This window comes from Uloborus diversus, chromosome 1 (genome assembly GCF_026930045.1).
Source record: "Uloborus diversus isolate 005 chromosome 1, Udiv.v.3.1, whole genome shotgun sequence".
Classification (NCBI taxonomy): domain Eukaryota; kingdom Metazoa; phylum Arthropoda; class Arachnida; order Araneae; family Uloboridae; genus Uloborus; species Uloborus diversus.
In genome coordinates, this window is record NC_072731.1 from 258,670,714 (window position 1) to 258,689,154 (window position 18,441).

The 18,441-nt window shown below is 33.9% G+C and overlaps 1 protein-coding gene across 1 annotated transcript in view; it reads left to right on the forward strand.

The window, feature by feature from the left end:
• Positions 1-562: 562 nt before the first annotated feature.
• LOC129227038 (inosine-5'-monophosphate dehydrogenase 1-like) overlaps positions 563-18,441 on the forward strand; it is a 46,155-nt gene continuing 28,276 nt past the window's right edge. The window contains exons 1-4 of the mRNA XM_054861678.1: positions 563-723; positions 13,377-13,425; positions 14,406-14,507; positions 14,609-14,683. Coding sequence (XP_054717653.1) covers positions 647-723; positions 13,377-13,425; positions 14,406-14,507; positions 14,609-14,683 — 303 coding nt within the window. The 5' untranslated portion in view covers positions 563-646. The remainder of the gene's footprint in view (positions 724-13,376; positions 13,426-14,405; positions 14,508-14,608; positions 14,684-18,441) is intronic.

Sequence of the window (18,441 nt, forward strand, 5' to 3'; positions counted from 1 at the left end):
ACTTAACCATAGAGCTTTACGCCCATGGTTATGGAAGTACCTGTGAGCTTCATTTTTTATTACTATTTTAAAAATTACATTCATATATAATTTACTTCCTTGTGTCATTTCAGCATTTTTTGTCACATACTTTTCAGTATTTTAATAATTTTCAGGGAAAAAAAATCGGAAATATTCTATAGGGAATGCAAGAAAATCCTCCTAGAAGATAATGATTCGATTTTGTAAAGAATATTCCTTTCATTGTGAATGAAGATTTCTACTTTTCTTCTTCCTAGGGTTAAATTTTTTTCACTCGGAGAGTCTTTATTGATTAATGGTGTTTTGACACGAAAAAATGTCAAATAAGCTGCTTATCTGACAGCGGTACATGAAAAAAGCGAAGAAAGAAATCACTACTTTTCGTGCAAGTAATAGTCGTCAAGGGATGGCAACGCTCTTGCCGAACGCAAGTGGTTGTCTTATCCGTAAAAACCTGGAGTTATGATTGGTTGCTATGTCCCGTATCACGAATTTTGTTATCGCCTCACAGTCGGCGATAAAGATATATAGCACACGTGTAACCTACAGACTCCTCAAAACTTAAAAAAACACCTGTGGGATACTTTCTGACTGTTACAAAAAAAAATACAGGGCGCTTGTTATAATGGCTGTGGACTTAGCAACAGAAGACGGAATGACTGCCAATCAACTCTTTGGCAGCGGCGATGGTTTGACATATAAGTATGATATCGCATTTTATTATTTTTTTCTCTGACATACGTACAATTAAATAAATGCATTTCAATTCAGTGGTGGATTAGCAGGTTTAAGGGCCCGTCACATTGTCATTTTGGGGGCCACTTGGTCTATAACTTTTAAAATAAGAGTGAGAAACAGGTATATGTATTATGATCTCCTTCGGGGCCCCAATTACGTGGGTGCCCTTTGCATGATTTAGTTGCCCCTCTGTCAATTGCTCATATACATCGCCTGATTGCAAACTCGGCCCCCATCGCTTAGTGCCCCCCCCCCCCCCACCCGATAGTCTGTAGGCCTCCAAATGATTGAAATTGTTTAAATTCCAATATACAGTATAACCCCGATTTAACAATTGTCAAGGTAAAATCAAGGATCATAGACATTGAATGCAGTTCAATCCGGACCAGTGAAACGTAGTATTGAATTGAAGAAATCGTTTTATGCCGTGTTGCAAAAGAAAAAGATTTTCTCCTTTGTCTATTCCATTTTTTCTTCTACTTAGTTAAACTGCATGTGGCTGAGCCCCAACAAATATTTTGAGCCATTGGTTAAGCACAAATGCATCCATGAAGTCATCACTGGCTGATTAATCATGAATTTTTGTGTTGGTAAAGTTTGAATACAGAGGGCTTACGAAATCATTTAGCCTATGGCCCGCCATTATCTTAAAATAGCTGCGCTGCTCATGTGAAGGAAATGCCAATTAAAGCGACGGTTTAGTAACATCACTCAATGCCTGCGGACAAGCCGAACCTTGTAGCCAGGGTTCGAAAATATCCGATATTTTCAATCGGCTCAAACTAAAGTATACAAGAAAGTAAATGCAGCCTGAAATCACTGTTTATTTGTTATATTATTACTACAATATGCAGGCATAAAATTAAGGCTTTCGTTATTTATATCTAATATTCCATTTGCATTTTTATCAATTTTTTGGAGTTAATTTAGCATTGGCTGTTATACTCATTTTTCTTCTGTGAGCTACTTTTAGTGTTATATGATTCAGAAATAAAAATTATGCATTTTAGTCGGTGCACAGTCATTGGACATTTTCTTTTTTTCTAACCAACATTTAAAATACTTAATTAGGCACTTTTAGTGTGACTTAAAATTATTATACATTGTTAATAGTTTTATGAATATAAAATAAAAAGGAATTTTATATTACTTTGTTATATTAATGCAATGCATTAATACATCATAAAAATATACTACATAACTTTTTGGTTACTCTTAATAAAAAATGAACAAAATTTCTATATTTAATATAACTTTTATATTAAAAAAATCGTAGTTTATAAAATAACTATCAAAATATCATGGTATTTTCAAAATAAATATCGGATATATATTGGCGATCTCTGAAACTAAGCTGATCCTAGTCCCAACATTACGATGCTGGCAGGTTCGATTTGCCCCAACTATAGTTGTCCTGTGATAGTGATCAGTCAATGTTTATACTTCCTTGGGGGGGGGGGGGGGGGAGAGAGATTTTCCTTACTTAATACATGTTTTGCTTGAGTGAAATGTACTTTAGTAAATCTAGAAGTCGTTAAAAGCATTGTTTAGTTCTTTATTTACTACATTTTATGTTTGACTTAAATAGTCGCTATCAATATGGCATTGCTTCGATTGTTTGTTTTTCAAGTGATAATGTCTTTAGTCAGGGGTGCCCCTCCCCCCCCCCAAGAGCAAGGGCGCATCCACTAAATATTGCAAAGACTCCCCTTCCTCTAAAAAAAGTAAAAAAGCCATTCACACCACCCCCCCCCCCCTAAAAAATTTTAATGACACAGTCTGTGCCATGATCCTCCCCCCCCCCCCCCCAAGTGGACAACCCTGTTTTAGTCAATAAGGTTATTTTTTTTAATGTGGAAACTTTAAAAATAAGTTTGCTCAGTGATGGTAATACTTGACTTCAAGGGCGTCCATATAAGGGGGCAAGGGGGGGGGGGCTCAAGTCCTCCCCCTTTGAAAAGAAAACTTCCTTGCTTTTAGTGCTTTTTTCATTGCAAATATGTATAAAAATTTCTTTTCCACCCATTAATGAATAAATTATTAAAAATATCAAATTTTAATATCGCTAATTGGTTTCTATGGGAAAAATATGCTGCTAAACCATGGAGAAAATTTTTGAGCCCTCCTCCCTTGAAATTTTGCATATGGGTGCCCTTGCTTGACTATAATTCCCAGATGTCCTGATTTTATCAAGGTTGATGTTTTGAAATTTGTCATAATTGTGAAAGCTGCCTGATTTTGTCTTTAAATTTGAGATCGTTGTTCCAGTTTGTCCTTAACCTTTGCAAAATTCAAAGTTATTTTTGTTGCTTTATAGAATATTTTGGTAATCTCTTCTCTTAAAAGTCGAGATTTCTTGTAGCGTAATGTATTTTTTCTGACGCTTTGCAGAAAAATGTCAATGTTTTATCTTTTCTATTAACTTTATAGATCTTTCTGTGCTGTTAAATTTAAATTATGTCTGATTATATGTCATACATCTAATCAATATGTTTGTTTATATCACTAAATTCCTACTGTTTCAGAGTGTTTTTAATTGGCCCATTAAATAAAAGTTTATTTTAATTAATCGCTTTATATGCAGTCAGTCTCTTTAGAATGATTATAGTTGGCATTATTTTTCGATTTGCTCTTCAAACCCTACTTTGAAAGAAGTTTTCTCTGTATGAATAGTAGATGGATGATCAAAATTGATTTGATGTTAACTTAAAAAGTCACTACCTGCATACATTTAAACTCTGGCCAGTGGATTACAGACACACACGAACAAATCGTGCAAACAGATTAACTGAAACAGTTCACGCTAGATTACACCAAAAACCTATCGAAAGTAGGGGGATTTTTTCAAAAAAAAAAAAAAAAAATGGTCTGATCACTCCTTTTGTGTGTAGAATCAGTAGCTGTAAGTAGTGCAGATTTAAAAACCTGGTATCAACTAGCAGGGGCGGACTGGCCACGTGTGAGATGTGGAAAATTCCACATGGGCCGTCCTTAACTCGGGCCGTTTTCTGTGCATTCAATGTGTACGTGCCGTTTTCCTCAATTTTATTTAAAAAAAAAAGTTTTTAGCTAGGCCGGCCGTTCTTGTGTCGAGGGCTGCAGCCAGAACTGCTCTTTTTTTTTGGGGGGGGGGGAGGAGGGAGAGGAGAACGGCTGCTCCTTTTTCAATGGTCACTCTCAGGACGTTAGTCTGTTCTTGCCTATAACTATTACCGTATCTTGTTACGTAGGGAAAACGAAACAATGTCTTTGTTGGGTGGTCTTCATCCGAAGCGAAGCCTTCAGGGTCCATGGGTGTCTCTCGTATCGGTTCGGGATTGATGTTTCCTGGAATTCTGGTAAGGAGTTTTATTGGGGGTGGGGATCTTTTTTTGTGGCCATCTGAGACGGTCTGAGACTGTCTGGGAAAAGATTACATTGAACCTTTTTCAAATAAAATAAGAGAAAGGCGCCATCCTAAGAATGGAATGAATAGGAGCAAAACGTCTGCTAAAAAGCTTTTTTTTTTACCTTTTCATCCTTCGTTTTTTTTTTTTCTTCTGTTTCCCAGCACTTTGCAATAGATAGATCCAGGACTTTCTCAACCAATTAGATAATTTTGAGAACTCCACAATTTTGTCTCCGAGGAAAAAAACGAGTCATTTGTTATACACCGTGTTGACTGCTCAATGGGATTGCATGTGTTTTAAATTCAAGGGTGACAAATTTTTTTAGGTAAGTTTAATATTTTTAATCATCATGTGTTTTTAATTTTTTTGTCATCAGCACTTTAAATAATAAGAACTTGAACTGTCAGTTATAATTATAACAAATTGACGGTGTTACACAAAAATGGGTCAACCCACCAAGCAGTACTTTTGAGTAAATTGAGTTCTAAACTGAACTTCATAGATGGCATATTAATAGAAATCGTCTTTGTAGTGTATCAGTTTATCTGCCAACCTATGTGAATAACTCATTATTTTTTTGGAAATTTTTTTTGGATAACTCATTTTTGTATAACACCGTCCAATTCATCTATTTTCGTTTAGCAAAGATAAAATGTATAAAAGTACAAACAGTATAAATATTTAAGGCAGTGATTTCCAATATTTTTTTATCCGTCGCCCCCTTACTTTTTTCCTTGAAAAGATCAAATTTTACAGGAACGTAAAATCGATATTAGGTATTTTTTGCATACAGTGAAACCTGTGTAAGTTGACCACTCGAGGTGAAGTACTTTGGTGGTCAACTTATAAAGGGCAGTAATGATTTTTTGAAATATTTTTTGTCATTTCTCGCACCGTGTATTCATTTTTCGAGGAATTCACTCTTATTACTCTTTCTGTTCAACTAACTTTCATTGTTTAACATTATTGAAAGTGAAACCATAATTAAAAATACTGTTCAAATAGTTTTATTATTTTTTCCTTGTTTTAAACTATATTAGACGCCGTAGTTTTAGAAATTCATATGTGCCAGCTAATTTTCTCTGGCTTTCTCCTTTTTGAATTCATTTTAATATTTCATACTTTTTATTAATTTCAAGTTCAAAACTTTCTTTTTGAAGCCTCTTTATGTAACACTTACAGCCCAAAGAGCAACAAGATCGACTCTCTCAGTTCATAAAGGCAAAATTAAAATGTCCTATATCTTAATCCCTTGCACTCGAAATAAGCCAGAAGGGCTCTTTAGCAAGCCCATATCTGCGTACCCGCAGTGCGGGGGGGGGGGGGTGCTCACTTCCTCAAGGGGGCTGACGGCCCTAGAAATTGAAGGAAAAAAACTAGCATTGAGACTTATTAACTTTACAAATAGACACTGTGCCACTAGGGAGATGCCCTACCCATTTAGTTGCAGAGGGCCCAAAATGTACAGATACGGGTCTTAGCGCAATTCCAGAATTGCCACAACCTATTGCAACTGAAAGAAAACACTTTGTACTTTTCTACTGACACCTATTTTTACTGAACAAAGTACAAAAAACTATCTCAAATAGAACAACAAATGAAAAACAAGTTTGGAGAATAAAGAGTAGCATAAGCTTTATGCTGCTGTTTAGTTAGTAAATTGCTAGTCCGTCATCAAAGCATTAAAAACATTCTTGGAAAGCTATCAAATAATAATACAATAATAATAAATTAATAAATAATAAAATAAAATAATTTACTGAAGAAAGTTAAAAAAAAAAAAAAAAACCAAGTGATAAACTTACAAAGGTTTTTTTTTTTTACAATGCTCCAAACCAAATTTGGCGTACATTAGTGGTCAAGATAGACAGGTGGTCAAGTTACAGAAGTTTTCCTTCATTATATAAGATAGGACTAATTCCGTTCCTGACAAAAGAGGTCAACATAGACAGGTGGTCAACTTACAAGGGTGGTCAACTCTACAGGTTTTACTGTACTTAATTTAAAGCCTAAATACTGTACGAATTTTATCCAATTATTGTTACACACATTTTTTATGTTTTTTTTTTTCAAGAGTAATTAATTTTTGAAGGGAGATAATAAACTAAGATTATTAATGTACTTCTCAAAGACAGCAGAACATTTTTCTCTCCCCCCCCCCTTTTTTCGGTATGAAATTTAGGATTTGGAAGAATTAAAAACTTGTGCAGTTTAAACTTGAAGAAAAAAAAAAAAAGAAGAGAGAAGGGTTTGTTCCGGTATCCAGAACCTGCCCTGAGTACAATTCGTATGGTTGTCCAAGATATGAGGATGTGCATGGCCTTCCTGAACTTAATTCATTTCTTTTTTACACTCATGATTTTTTGTTTAACCCTTTCTCAAGAAAATTTAGAAGCTCTCATGTTGATGTCTGTAGAGAAGGACATTTTAAATCAAATAGATTCAGAGGATACCATTGATGCTGTTGCTCAACAAAGTAGACTTTTTTTTGTAAGAAAGATTAATGTTGTAGAAATGTGTTTTTTTTCTCCCGATTTCTTTTATTTTTATCTTTAGTACCAAGTAGTCTTTAACGGATATTCCTAATCTATTACTTTTAAGGACAAAAATATAAGTTACATGCTTTGAAAGAAATGTTTTGATAAAATTAAAAAGGAATGTTGAAAAATTTAAGTAATTATTATGTCTTAAATACTGTAAAATTTTGTTTCCCTATCTTTTAAAGGGATACACTTAGTTATAGAAGAAAAAAAAATAGGTTCTTTAACCATATTTTAAGTATTTAATAATATTTCATCAAATAATCTTTATTTTTGAAGTTTTTTTTCCTGTTAACTGATTTGTAATGTTTGTTTATAGATTTTTTCTTTCTTAGCTAGATTGATAAGTGTGATTGCTTTAAGTGTTTTTGCCCATTTTAATCATAAATAATGTATCTATTTTTACTTATATTTTTAATGTTACAATCTTAAAAGCAAATCTAAAATTTCCGAATCTGAAATGCAGTATTCCCAGAAACTTAGTTTTTAATTTATTAGTAGCACTACCATATTGCAACTAGTACGAAAAGTACATTTTTAAAAATCTTATCATCATATACTTTTCAATTTTAATGTTATTATTCAGTGTCAAATTGATAAATGCAATGTTTAAATTCGTTAAATAGTATACTTTCAAATTTCGGATAAAAATTTTCCGGATAAAATGATAAGATTTAGCACTAATTTGAAATTTACAAAGTTATTATTAGATTTTTCAGTTCGACGAAATTAGGGCCTTGTATGAAAACATTTTCACTGATTCTTGAAGAGTAATATTAATTTTGTCATTTTTAGTTTATTACTCTTGAGTAACTTTTTTCAAATATTATTTCGTTTTCATTAATTTCGTTTAATTTATGTCATTAAAAAGGTTTAAATCGGACCATTTCTGTGTTGTGCTTTCTTTCGTTACTCGATTATTATTTATTTTCAGCAAGCATGTAAACTCGTACAATAGAAGTATAAATAGTTATATTTTTGGTTTAAGCGGTTAAGTTTCACTTTGTTGAACATCTTCGTAGGTTAAACTCTAGTTGAACATATTTACTTACGAAAAAGAATACGCACATCTTATTGCTTTTCCCAATACATTTCTTCGTTTTCACTTTAAATCTTGGAAGCTGATAAATAAATTGTTCTTACTTGAAAACGTTGTGTCAGTGGAATATTATTATTAAAGGCAAGTTAATATGTAGCATAGGCCACACATATACCATAAAGCACAAGCGCTGCCAGAACTTGCTTTCTGTGGAGAGGGGAGGGGAGTTTGGTCATAACCATCTTTACATGCATATAAATTACCGTATTAAAATTATTGGCAATATAAATCTACGTTAAAACCAAGGGCCTTGGGAGGAGACCGCAATCCCCCCACCCCAAGTGTATATCCCATGATTTTCACTTTAGTTCTTAGAACCTGACAAATAAATCCCACCAAAAACATTCTGTAAAAAACTAGCCAAGTCTCGATGGAGCTGCTTGTTTATCTCTAAAAAGTAGTGAAATCTAGACAAAGTCATGACAAGTCTAAGGTTCCTTACTGCGATTTCTTTATTATTATAGTTAATGTTGTGTGACTTGGCCGTTAAACATTCTTTATACGTTAGTGGGTACAAGTCAATTTTGTTTACACGTTTTCCAAGTGGCAATTTTCCCTCGTCAATGGGTAGCGGTTCTGGCGACAGACTGGTGCAATGGTGTCATGGAGCACCTGGTTTTGTACCCTTGTGTACCCTTTAACGGCCAAGTCACACAACATTAACTATAATAATAAAGAAATCGCAGTAAGGAACCTTAGACTTGTCATGACTTTGTCTAGATTTCACTACTTTTTAGAGATAAACAAGCAGCTCCATCGAGATTTGGCTAGTTTTTTACAGAATGTTTTTGGTGGGATTTCACTTCTTTTTGTAGAAACATTTAATTTGTGTAATGTTCGAGTAGACTAAAGTTAGGCTAGATTAAGTTAGAAGATGGTGTCCCACAACGCTGGACTTTTGCAATGACAGTCGATTTTTTTATATACCAATAGTAGAAGGGGGCATTACCATATCTCTAATACACCTAAGGGTTCTTCATTAGATACTTCAGCTTTCGATTTTTGACATCAAATGAAGCGGCCCGCCAAGTTGAATATTTTTTGTAAAGATTGTATGCCGATCTCTTATAGTTTGGTTGGGCTCTTGTGTTTTCTAATCAGGGTCACTCCAGATCTTCAATTAGCCTAGTTTTTATAGTTTTCCCTTTATGTGGTCATCAAACCCTAACTCTGTACCAAATTTCACCTCTCTGAGTTTATGGGAAGTACTAGTTCTATTTTGATGATCGTGAGTGAGGGTCATAAATGCGAAACTTTGCTTTCGCTTAACTTCGGAACTAAATGACCTACAGACTTGAAATTTCGGATTTTAAGTATGTGATTATAGCTTACTGGATGACGAAAATTTCTGCGTTCTAGTCTCATCAGAAGGTCCTCAAATAGGGGCCTGGGCGAAATGGTTCCAGTAAAGGATGGTACGGCAGTGTTTGCTTCGCGCTCGACTTGGCGGGGGCACTGCCGTACCCCCAAATTTCACTCACTAGATAACATTTTGAGAGATACCTTTGAAAATCAGTTTTCTCACTGAGACAAATGGCGACTTTTTCGGGCGACATTCGTTTTTTTTTTTTTTTTTTTTTTTTTTTTTTTTTTTTTTTTTTTTTTTTTTTTTTTTTGTAGATTAATTCGGGCTTATCCGATATTTCCGATCAGTTCTCACTGTCTCATGATCTGTGATGTATTCATTCTGAACGGATATATTACGTTTGGTTTACATGAAAATTTTCATTAGTTTGAATACGTACAATACAATTTTAAGAAAAGACTTTTTAAAAAAAAAAGAGTTTTTTCTGAAGGGTAAATAGTACCGCTCATGGCCATATGAGGTAGTGAGAAGCAAGGGATGCAAGAGGAAAATTTGAAAATTTGGAGGTAACCAGTACAAATGGTAGGTGGACCCCTCCTCTGTCTTGGGGCAAGAGATAGTACCAGCAGCCCTGGTAGGTGCCGCTGTACAGCATGATTTAGAAAAAATTCAATGAAAGCCTACCTAGGATGTAATCTTTATACGAATTTTACTCAAAACTTGAAAATGTCTGCTTACACACCTTTGCTTCTTACTGCCTCAAATGTATTACGTTTTGTTTTAAAAAAGATTTTTATTCACTTTTACATAAACGAAATACTCTTAAATGCGGATTTTCAAAGAAGCCACACAGTTTTCACAGTGGTTTTTTTTATTGCGTAGAGCAATTTAAGCTTGCAAATATTTTTGAGAAAGTTAGATCCTTGAAATATCATCTGTATATTATGGGCGTTTGCTGTATGCTTAGTTTAAATCAATCTGCCCACTAGTTCGCTTGAAATGAAAAGTTAAATAAGGATTTCTGAAAAAAAAAAAAAAAAATCTAGGTATTTCAGCGGGATTGAGAAAGGTGAGGGCTGCTGGAGGAACCTTTTTTTTTTTTTTGTTGAAAAAACACACTAGAAACTTTTTAGGTTTGGAAAACTACAGCCAAACGTTTTTGGATGGGGCCGGCATGAATTTTTTTTCCACATTAAAAGTTTAGGGCCAGTCCGCCCCTGTCAACTAGTAGAGTGTAGATCTGGTGTGCAGATTTGAAAATCAGATTTCAACAAGTAATGTAGATCTAAAGCTCATTAAGTATTATAGATCTGAAGTATAGTCGTCATTCAGCAAATCCTCGCCAACATTTTATTTTAAAAGCAAAGTATAGCAAATAATCTGCATTTTTTGAGAAATTCTCTTGTGTTAAATCTCTGGCACTACACTTTTTAATTATTGTTTCTTCTGCAGTCACCTAGTGTCACTTTTCCAACACTTAATTCCTTTCCAATTTATTTAACTCATGAAAGGAAAAGTACAAAATGTATAAGCTTACTTGGATTCAGGGTTGGCTTTTTGCCGGCAGAAACTGGTTTTTGCCCTGTCAGTGGCAGAAACTGGTTATAACTGGTAAAAACCCACAGAAACTGGTAGAAACTGGCAAAAACTAGAAAACTTTTTGAATAGCTCTAGTAATTACTTAATGACAGGCAATTAAGTAAAAAAAATATAACTCCATTTCGTTATTGCAAAAACTTAATATAATAGTTATTTAATAATTAGTGTAAAAATATGTTAGATAACAAAACTGACATTTTCAAAGCAAAGTAAAATTTATTATCGTTGAAATTGCTATGTGTTAGAAATTTTAGCCTTGTAATGTTGTACGTAACAAATTTTTCAGTTTGTTGTTTATAATTATTTTGTTTCAATTTAATATAAAGTGTAATATATATATATATATATCAAAATAAATCCAAATTTGTTTTATTTCAGTAAACTCGAAAATTCAAGAACTTCTCATTTTACACTTAATATAACTGAATAAAGCTATTCTCAAAGACAGTGGCGTAGCTAGACCCGACTCTCGGGGGGGGGGGGTTACTTCTTTTATTTATATATATTATATATATATGTATATGTATGTATATATATATATATATGTATAATCGCTTGGAATTTTTTCCTTTTCTTTTTTTTTCTTTCTCTTCTCTCTTTTTCTCTTTTTTTTTTTTTGAGACTAACTTTTCGGGGGGGGGGGGTTTGTCCCCCCCCCCTTAGCTACGCCCCTGCTCAACGAGCTTAATCAAGCAGTTACTGATAATCATTTACTCGCCTATATGCTCCATCCAAAGTATTTGGGAGTAAATTTATCATGTAATCAAGAAGAAAGTGCCCGCACTTTACTCACAAATATTAACCCTGATTATGTACAGTGGCGTAGCTACGCTTTCTGTCGCCTGGGGCGGTTCCTCAATTTGCCACCCTTTTGATGGGAAATAGTTAATACATTAAAGATTCAAAAGTGTTTTAATAAAGAAGAAAATAAAAATTTTCCTACTTATTTTTCTTGCAGAAGTAAAAAAAAAAAGAATTCAGAGTCCCACCGAAAAATTCTAAAAGTTAAGTCGAAATTCGGAATTTTAAGCAATTTTCGGTAACTCTTATAGAAAAGAGGCTTCGAGCTCCCTCCAGATTTTTTTTTCTAAATTAAAATCATTTTTATGCTTTCTTTGGCACAAAATTCCAACTATTTCCAAAAATGTCGAAGTCAAGTGGTTTTCGCGCCTCCCTATGAAACTTTTTGAGTATGACGTCCTAAAAACGTAACTTTAGCCGTTGTTTGACGGACAACGTCATGAGTGAGAGAGTTCGGAGTGGGATGTCCCACCCGAAATCGTTTTCGAAACTGTTGCTCATTTTAACTGTTTATTACTGAGAAAAAAAGGCTTTGCGATCTTCCCTCAGAAATTTCTAAAAGCGGAATTTGGAGCCAACTGTGATGGTGTTAGATGATTTAGTGCACTTTTGAGGTCTCTACTTTAGAAATTTCTGAAATTTAAGTTTCAAAAACACAATTTTAAGCTTTTTTTTTTTTTTGGAGACATTGGATGGGGATTTTAAAGTTCAAAGTTGATGTCCTTAATACACGTATTAGACTATCATTAATCACGTTATAGGAAGGGTCAGGGCTTGACCGCTCTCAAAAATTTTAAAAACTCAATATTATGCTAAAAGACGAGATGTAAAGGGATGGAGTGGGCGTTATCCCTTGGAAATGTTTCGAGACTCAATGTCTAAAACTGCACTTTTGGGCTGTTTGGTGACGTCAAGGGATAGGAATGTTCGGTTTCTCTTCCCAAAAAATGTGACACCGCCCTCAGTCTGATGTAGCTTCAGGCGAAAGAGGAGAAAGACCAAACAATATAATGCCGAGATGTCCACAAGAACAACACATGTTTTGTATTTGAGTAATATTATTATCATAGTCGTACCACAACCTTAGAATGCAAAGACCTTTTTTTGACTTTAAAAAAAGATTAAAAGCATGATTTTCTTGTTAGAAAAAAGAGTTAATATTTTTCGCATCAAAAGTATGAAATTGCCGCCCGGGGCGGACCGCCCCCCTCCGCCCCTCCCTAGCTACGCCACTGATTATGTACCTTATACCATTGCTTTACAAAACAAATCGGCCCCTTTTCCCAAAACCTATTTTTCCAATCACGTTGTAACAACTACTCCAAATACCACATGGTGGTCCAGTTTGAAAAAATGTGCTATAGAAGAAAGTTATGTGAATCTTGCTTGTTCTTTGATGATAATGCCAGCTAGTTCTGCTGGGATTGAAAGAACCTTCTCAAATTTCTCCTCTGTGCACAACAAATTGGGAAATTGGTTAGGTTTAGAAACAGCGTCAAAACTTTTATTTTGTTACAGGCTGCTGCAGTGGGAAAACAATGTAAAATTTGATTTTGAATGGTGATAGTGTTGTAAATAAATTGTATTTGGGTTAATATTTAATTATTTTCCTTATACATTTTCTATTGTATGTCAGGTGTTGCATTTATGTCATTTTTTGAGTTTCTGCCAGTTTCTGCCATAAATGTGGCAGAAAGGGGTTTTTGCCAAGCCGGTTTTAACCGGTTTCTACCAGTGGTTTTTACCGCCTCGGCAGAAACCTGCCAACCCTGCTTGGATTAGCAGAACTCGACTCTATTTGTAAAGTATTAGTAATTTAAGTGTTTGTGCTTGTAAATTGCTGTGTCTATAATAAATTTTGATGTAATTTTTATTTTTTTCAGTGATTTTCTCATTTTGCCAGGATACATTGACTTTTCTGGAGATGAAGTTGTAAGTAAACATTTTTCCAGCTGTAAATAAATGTTCAAAATAAGAAGAGAAAAACAAATTTATGGTTTTTTTTAAGTGAAAACAGTTTTATAAAACACTTGTAAGCTCGCCAAAAACAACTTTTTTTGTGAAAAATAAATGTTGCTTTAGGTGCAATATTTTAACAGTTCTTCATCTTCAATTTACTAGCTTGTATATACACTATAACTTTGATTTAACGATTTCCACAATTAAATGATTCACTCACTGGTACGGATTTAACTGCACTAAATGTATATGCTTCTCAATTTAACAATACCCTTGATTTAACGATAACTTTTTCCAGTCCCTTGACGTAGGGTTAAATTGGAGTTATGCTGTGTCTTACTAAATTTATTCAACAGCTATTTTTGTATTGAGCTTTTATTAGTAAGCTATAATTCTCCCACAAATGTCTGCTGGGAAATGTTTAAATTGTTGGAATGTATCAAGTCTTGAAATCTTATTTGATTGATTAGGCATCTATTTAATACCAAAATGCTAATTTATACAACAATTTATCTATAAAAACTAGCAAAACAAAAGTTTGGAGAATGTATGCTTTCGATCGAGTTGTATGGATGAACAATGCTTTTTAAGCTATATTTTAAGAATTTGTTGCACAGACATTTGTTATCTCTGGGCTATTTCCCGGTCTAAAAACGCCTTTTCCAAAATCAGCTGTATGAAACTAAAAAACACCTTAGTTGCCTAAATAGTCTTTTATTGTTTTCACTAATTTAAATTTCTTTTGTTTTTTAAACATTTAACAAGGAAAAAAACTTAAGAAATCTTGCACACATTTGCACAACAGCTGAAAACTTTGGGCAACGCAAAATAAACTTCTCCTGATCTGTTTATTCAAAATATTTATTTTTAGAATATTAATCATAAGTTTAAAGAATATATATATATATCTGTAAGCCTCCATCAAATATTTCATTTATTTATTTTTTTCATAGGAACTACAGTCTCCTTTATCCAAAAAAATTACCTTGGCAGCTCCTCTAGTCTCTTCACCTATGGATACTGTAACTGAATCAGAAATGGCTATAGCAATGGCTGTAAGTAAGAAAAATAATAATTTTTCTTAGCAAATGTAGTGTATAAAAATGTAGCAATTCATAATGTATTTGTGTTGACAACTTTTTAAATCTCTTTCTAGCTTCAAGGTGGAATCGGAATTATTCACCATAACTGTACTCCAGAATTTCAGGCAAGCGAAGTTCACAAAGTTAAGGTAAAGATGTCTTTCTGACTTATGTTAATTATTATGTATTTTATGTAGAATAATTGGATGAGGAGGCACTATTTAGAAACACAATTTTATTTGCAAGACGAAATACAACCATTCGGGAACATACCACACTAAAATCGAACCATTTCGAGTTGGCATACCTTTCGAGCTCGAGTTGAGTTGCAACACAACATTGAAAACAATTATTACGAAAATAAAATATGTGGAGTGATAAATTATATACACAACAAATGTAGTTAAATAAAGAATTGTTTAAAAAAAATTATTGAATTTTAATTCTCAGCTTCAAGAAAATTGGTAGTCTCTATCCTGATAACTTCTAAAACTGTTGCTCATTTGAATGCATGTATATAATATGTATAGTTAAATCAAAACAATAAACTCAATGAGACAAGAATTGTTTAGTGTTGGAAATTCACAAGGGGAGGGAGGGGGAGGACTGGAACACCAAAATTACTTTATCAGATAAAATCGAATAAAATACAAGCAATGGCTCACTTGCCGTCACTCAAGTTTTAGGTAGTTTACTGAACTCCGCAAACGCAATGCAAAAGGTAATGAAAAACCATTAGAAAAAGTTTTATACAAAGAAAAAAAATAATAATAAACAGAAAAGCATGGTTTTGTCAGTTCAGTCAATTTTCAGACTAGCATTAAAAGATCTCTTTATGAAAAGTTTTTAGATGGGTTGTTTAAACTACGAGTTTTAAAACATAATATGTGTGTCAGAGATCCTGACAGAGAGAGAGTCTTTCAGCTTTATTATTAGCAAAGATAAAAAAAGCAGGGGTACAAGTGCTGCGCCGAGTTGCGCTCGAAGTGGAATCTTGCGCCATCCTGCTCCCAAACGCAATTTTTCACCAAAATTGCGCCCGACTGCTCCGAATTGTTTGTTTTCTAGGAAAAACCGTCAACGATCGTGCTCTGCGTTTGCTATGGTTACAATCAGTAGCATTTCGTCGGTCTTAGAGCGTGCTTTCGGTAAGTGACGTCACCAAGGCCAAAGGACACAGCCTTCTATATATCAGGCCTACGCGCTGTATTGCGCAATCGATGTCACGTGTGATAGCCAAAAATGTCTATTTGAGAAATATTCTCAACAATTCATTTTGAAAGCTAAGTGAAAACTAAGTGTAAATCAGCGTTTAAGTCAAGTTTAAAAATCCTTAGCAAACAAACTAAAATTGGGGGGAAAGTCTTTAGCAAAATGCTAAAATTCAGGCTTGACATCTTTGAAGAAATAAATGCACATTATGTGATATCTTTTAAAAATTTGAAATGAAAAATTCAGAATTGTTCTTGATATTGAGAGAGCAAACTTTTTTTTCTGAAAACCACCAACAATGTATTTATTGGGGGGATAAAATGCCCATTAAGACGAAATATTGTTCAACTTAATAACAGTTTATGCATGTTAGATATGATTTATAAATACGATTAAGTTCAATATCGCTTCCTCTCTCTGATTGTACACTTTTTTTCCCCTTCTTTTTCTTGTTATATTGGAGCAAAAAAGCGAAAATGCTTTGTTCCACTTTCGCAGTTTGAATAGTATTTTCGCATTTTGCGAGAAATGCGACCGTAGCAGAAACCCTGGTGTAAATGTTTTTACTCACTTGTATTTCTTTAATAATGAAAAGGCAGTTAATCTTGTCCCTTAAAGGACGCTTGTTTCAATTCGCGTACGGGAGAGTCGACCTGTAAACATCAGAACGACTTCGAACGACGTGTTTCGTCAGGAAGAAGGATGTGACGTCAGAGCACGAGCGGAGATGATGTAATCTCCCGATAGCTCCGCGGCAAATTGAATGTTCTGGAAGCATCCAAAGTTTCAGCTGCTGAAATACAGTTTGTTGTTTCCTTGGCTGATAAAGGCATACCATATACCTTTTCTGACACAGCCACAATGCTGTTTCCTCAAATGTTTACGGATTCTAAGATAGCTAAGGACTTTACTTGCTCCAGAACCAAAGCTTCTTATTTAATTTCAATTGGGCTCGGTCCTTATTTTAAAGACCAACTTTTAAATGAGATTAGAAGCTCTGGATCGTACTATTCCATTATAGTAGATGAAACACCTTTACCAGAGAAACGCTTGCAGCAGATGGATGTTTTTGTTCGTTTTTACAGCAATATAAGTGAACGAGTAATTGCGCAGCACTTGCAAAGTTTCCATATAGGCCACGGAACTGCCGATGTTATGTTTCAGTGCGTAAGGGAAGTTTTTGATCAATTACCAAATGAAAAGCTGCTATGTTTTTTTAGTGATGGCCCGAATGTGATGAAAAGTTTGGTCGCAAAAGTGAAGGCCCAAATTCCTCAAATATTGGATGTTTCGACTTGTAATCTTCACAAGGTCCACAACAGCTTTTCAAAAGCTTTAACTGTTTTTGGGGGCGATGTAGAACTATTAATTGTTGACAGGGTCACAGAACTGCAAGAAGCTGAGAATAAAATAAAACAGAAATTAAAAGTTTCACAAGAACTGTTGGCCAGTGCAGAAAAAAATATTCAGGATGGGATAGAGAAAAAAGATATGTCTATAATAGAAGGTGGGCAAATTCTTTTAACCGAAGCTAAATCTAGAATTACTGCAAATTTAGCAGAGTTGGAGAATGTTCGAAAGCAACTTGCAATGAATCCGCCTAAAAAATTCAAAAAGTAGTACTTTTGTTTTATATTCTGTTTCCATTTTTGTAATAACTTTGCAATCTGAGCTCTTTTTCTAGAAATGTTTCATTATGGTTATAATTTGAATGTCTGAAAAACATGTGTATGGAATATTGCTAATCAATTAAAATCCTTTTTTTTGTGTGTTAACTAGTCTTTTTAATTTTATTCAACCCTAGTAATTTTGTTCCGAGTTTGAACAAATGTTGCAATTTCAATATTATTTTTCCTAAAATTGAAGTATCGAACTGCGAAGCATTTTGCTGTTCACCTATTGCAATAACATCTTTCAGTATTTTAAAACTATAACTATTGAAATTTAGAATGTTAATGTTTAGTTAAAATGAAAATATTTAAATTACCATAAATGTGTGTTTATGAGAGGTATTATGTGTATTATTCGAGCCTGCTCCCAAACACGATTCTGTTGCTCCCAAATGGAATTTTTCCTGCTCCCAAGCTGCTCCCAAACCACGCTTAGTCACTTGCACCCCTGAAAATGATAAAGACAAAAAATCGAAAATATCTATGACTATTATGTTTTAAAACTCGTAGTTTTAACAACCCATCTAAAGGGGCATGGTACAGCCTGCACCATTGATTGTTTTAGGAGTGGTGTTTTCAGAGGTTTTTTATTTTTGAGGGGTATGCTCATTCTGGTGGATCTTTAGGGTATTTGTGCGGGGGGGTGTGGCACGTTTTTAGCCAAAAAATATTAAATTTTTTACTGTTTTTGTATATAGTTAAGTTCTTTCTAAATCTTTTTTTTTCACAAATTGTGTGTTTCTTAACCCCACAAAGTTAAACTGATGTGTGTCTGTGTGTAAATATAAAAAAAATTAAAAACAAAAAAAGCCCGTAGAATGCAAAGCACACTAAAATAACCTTAAAAGTTTTTAACCACATAAGTTGAAATTAAAAAATATATTTTTTTTTCCATTTTTGCAACTTTATTTCTTCGCACAAGCTTTCATTCTCCTGGATTCCCTTTTCTATGACTTATTTTTTTTCTTGCCCTCTTAAATCACTTATTTCTTTTAATTGCATTCAGTCCCTCTCCCTCTCTGTCT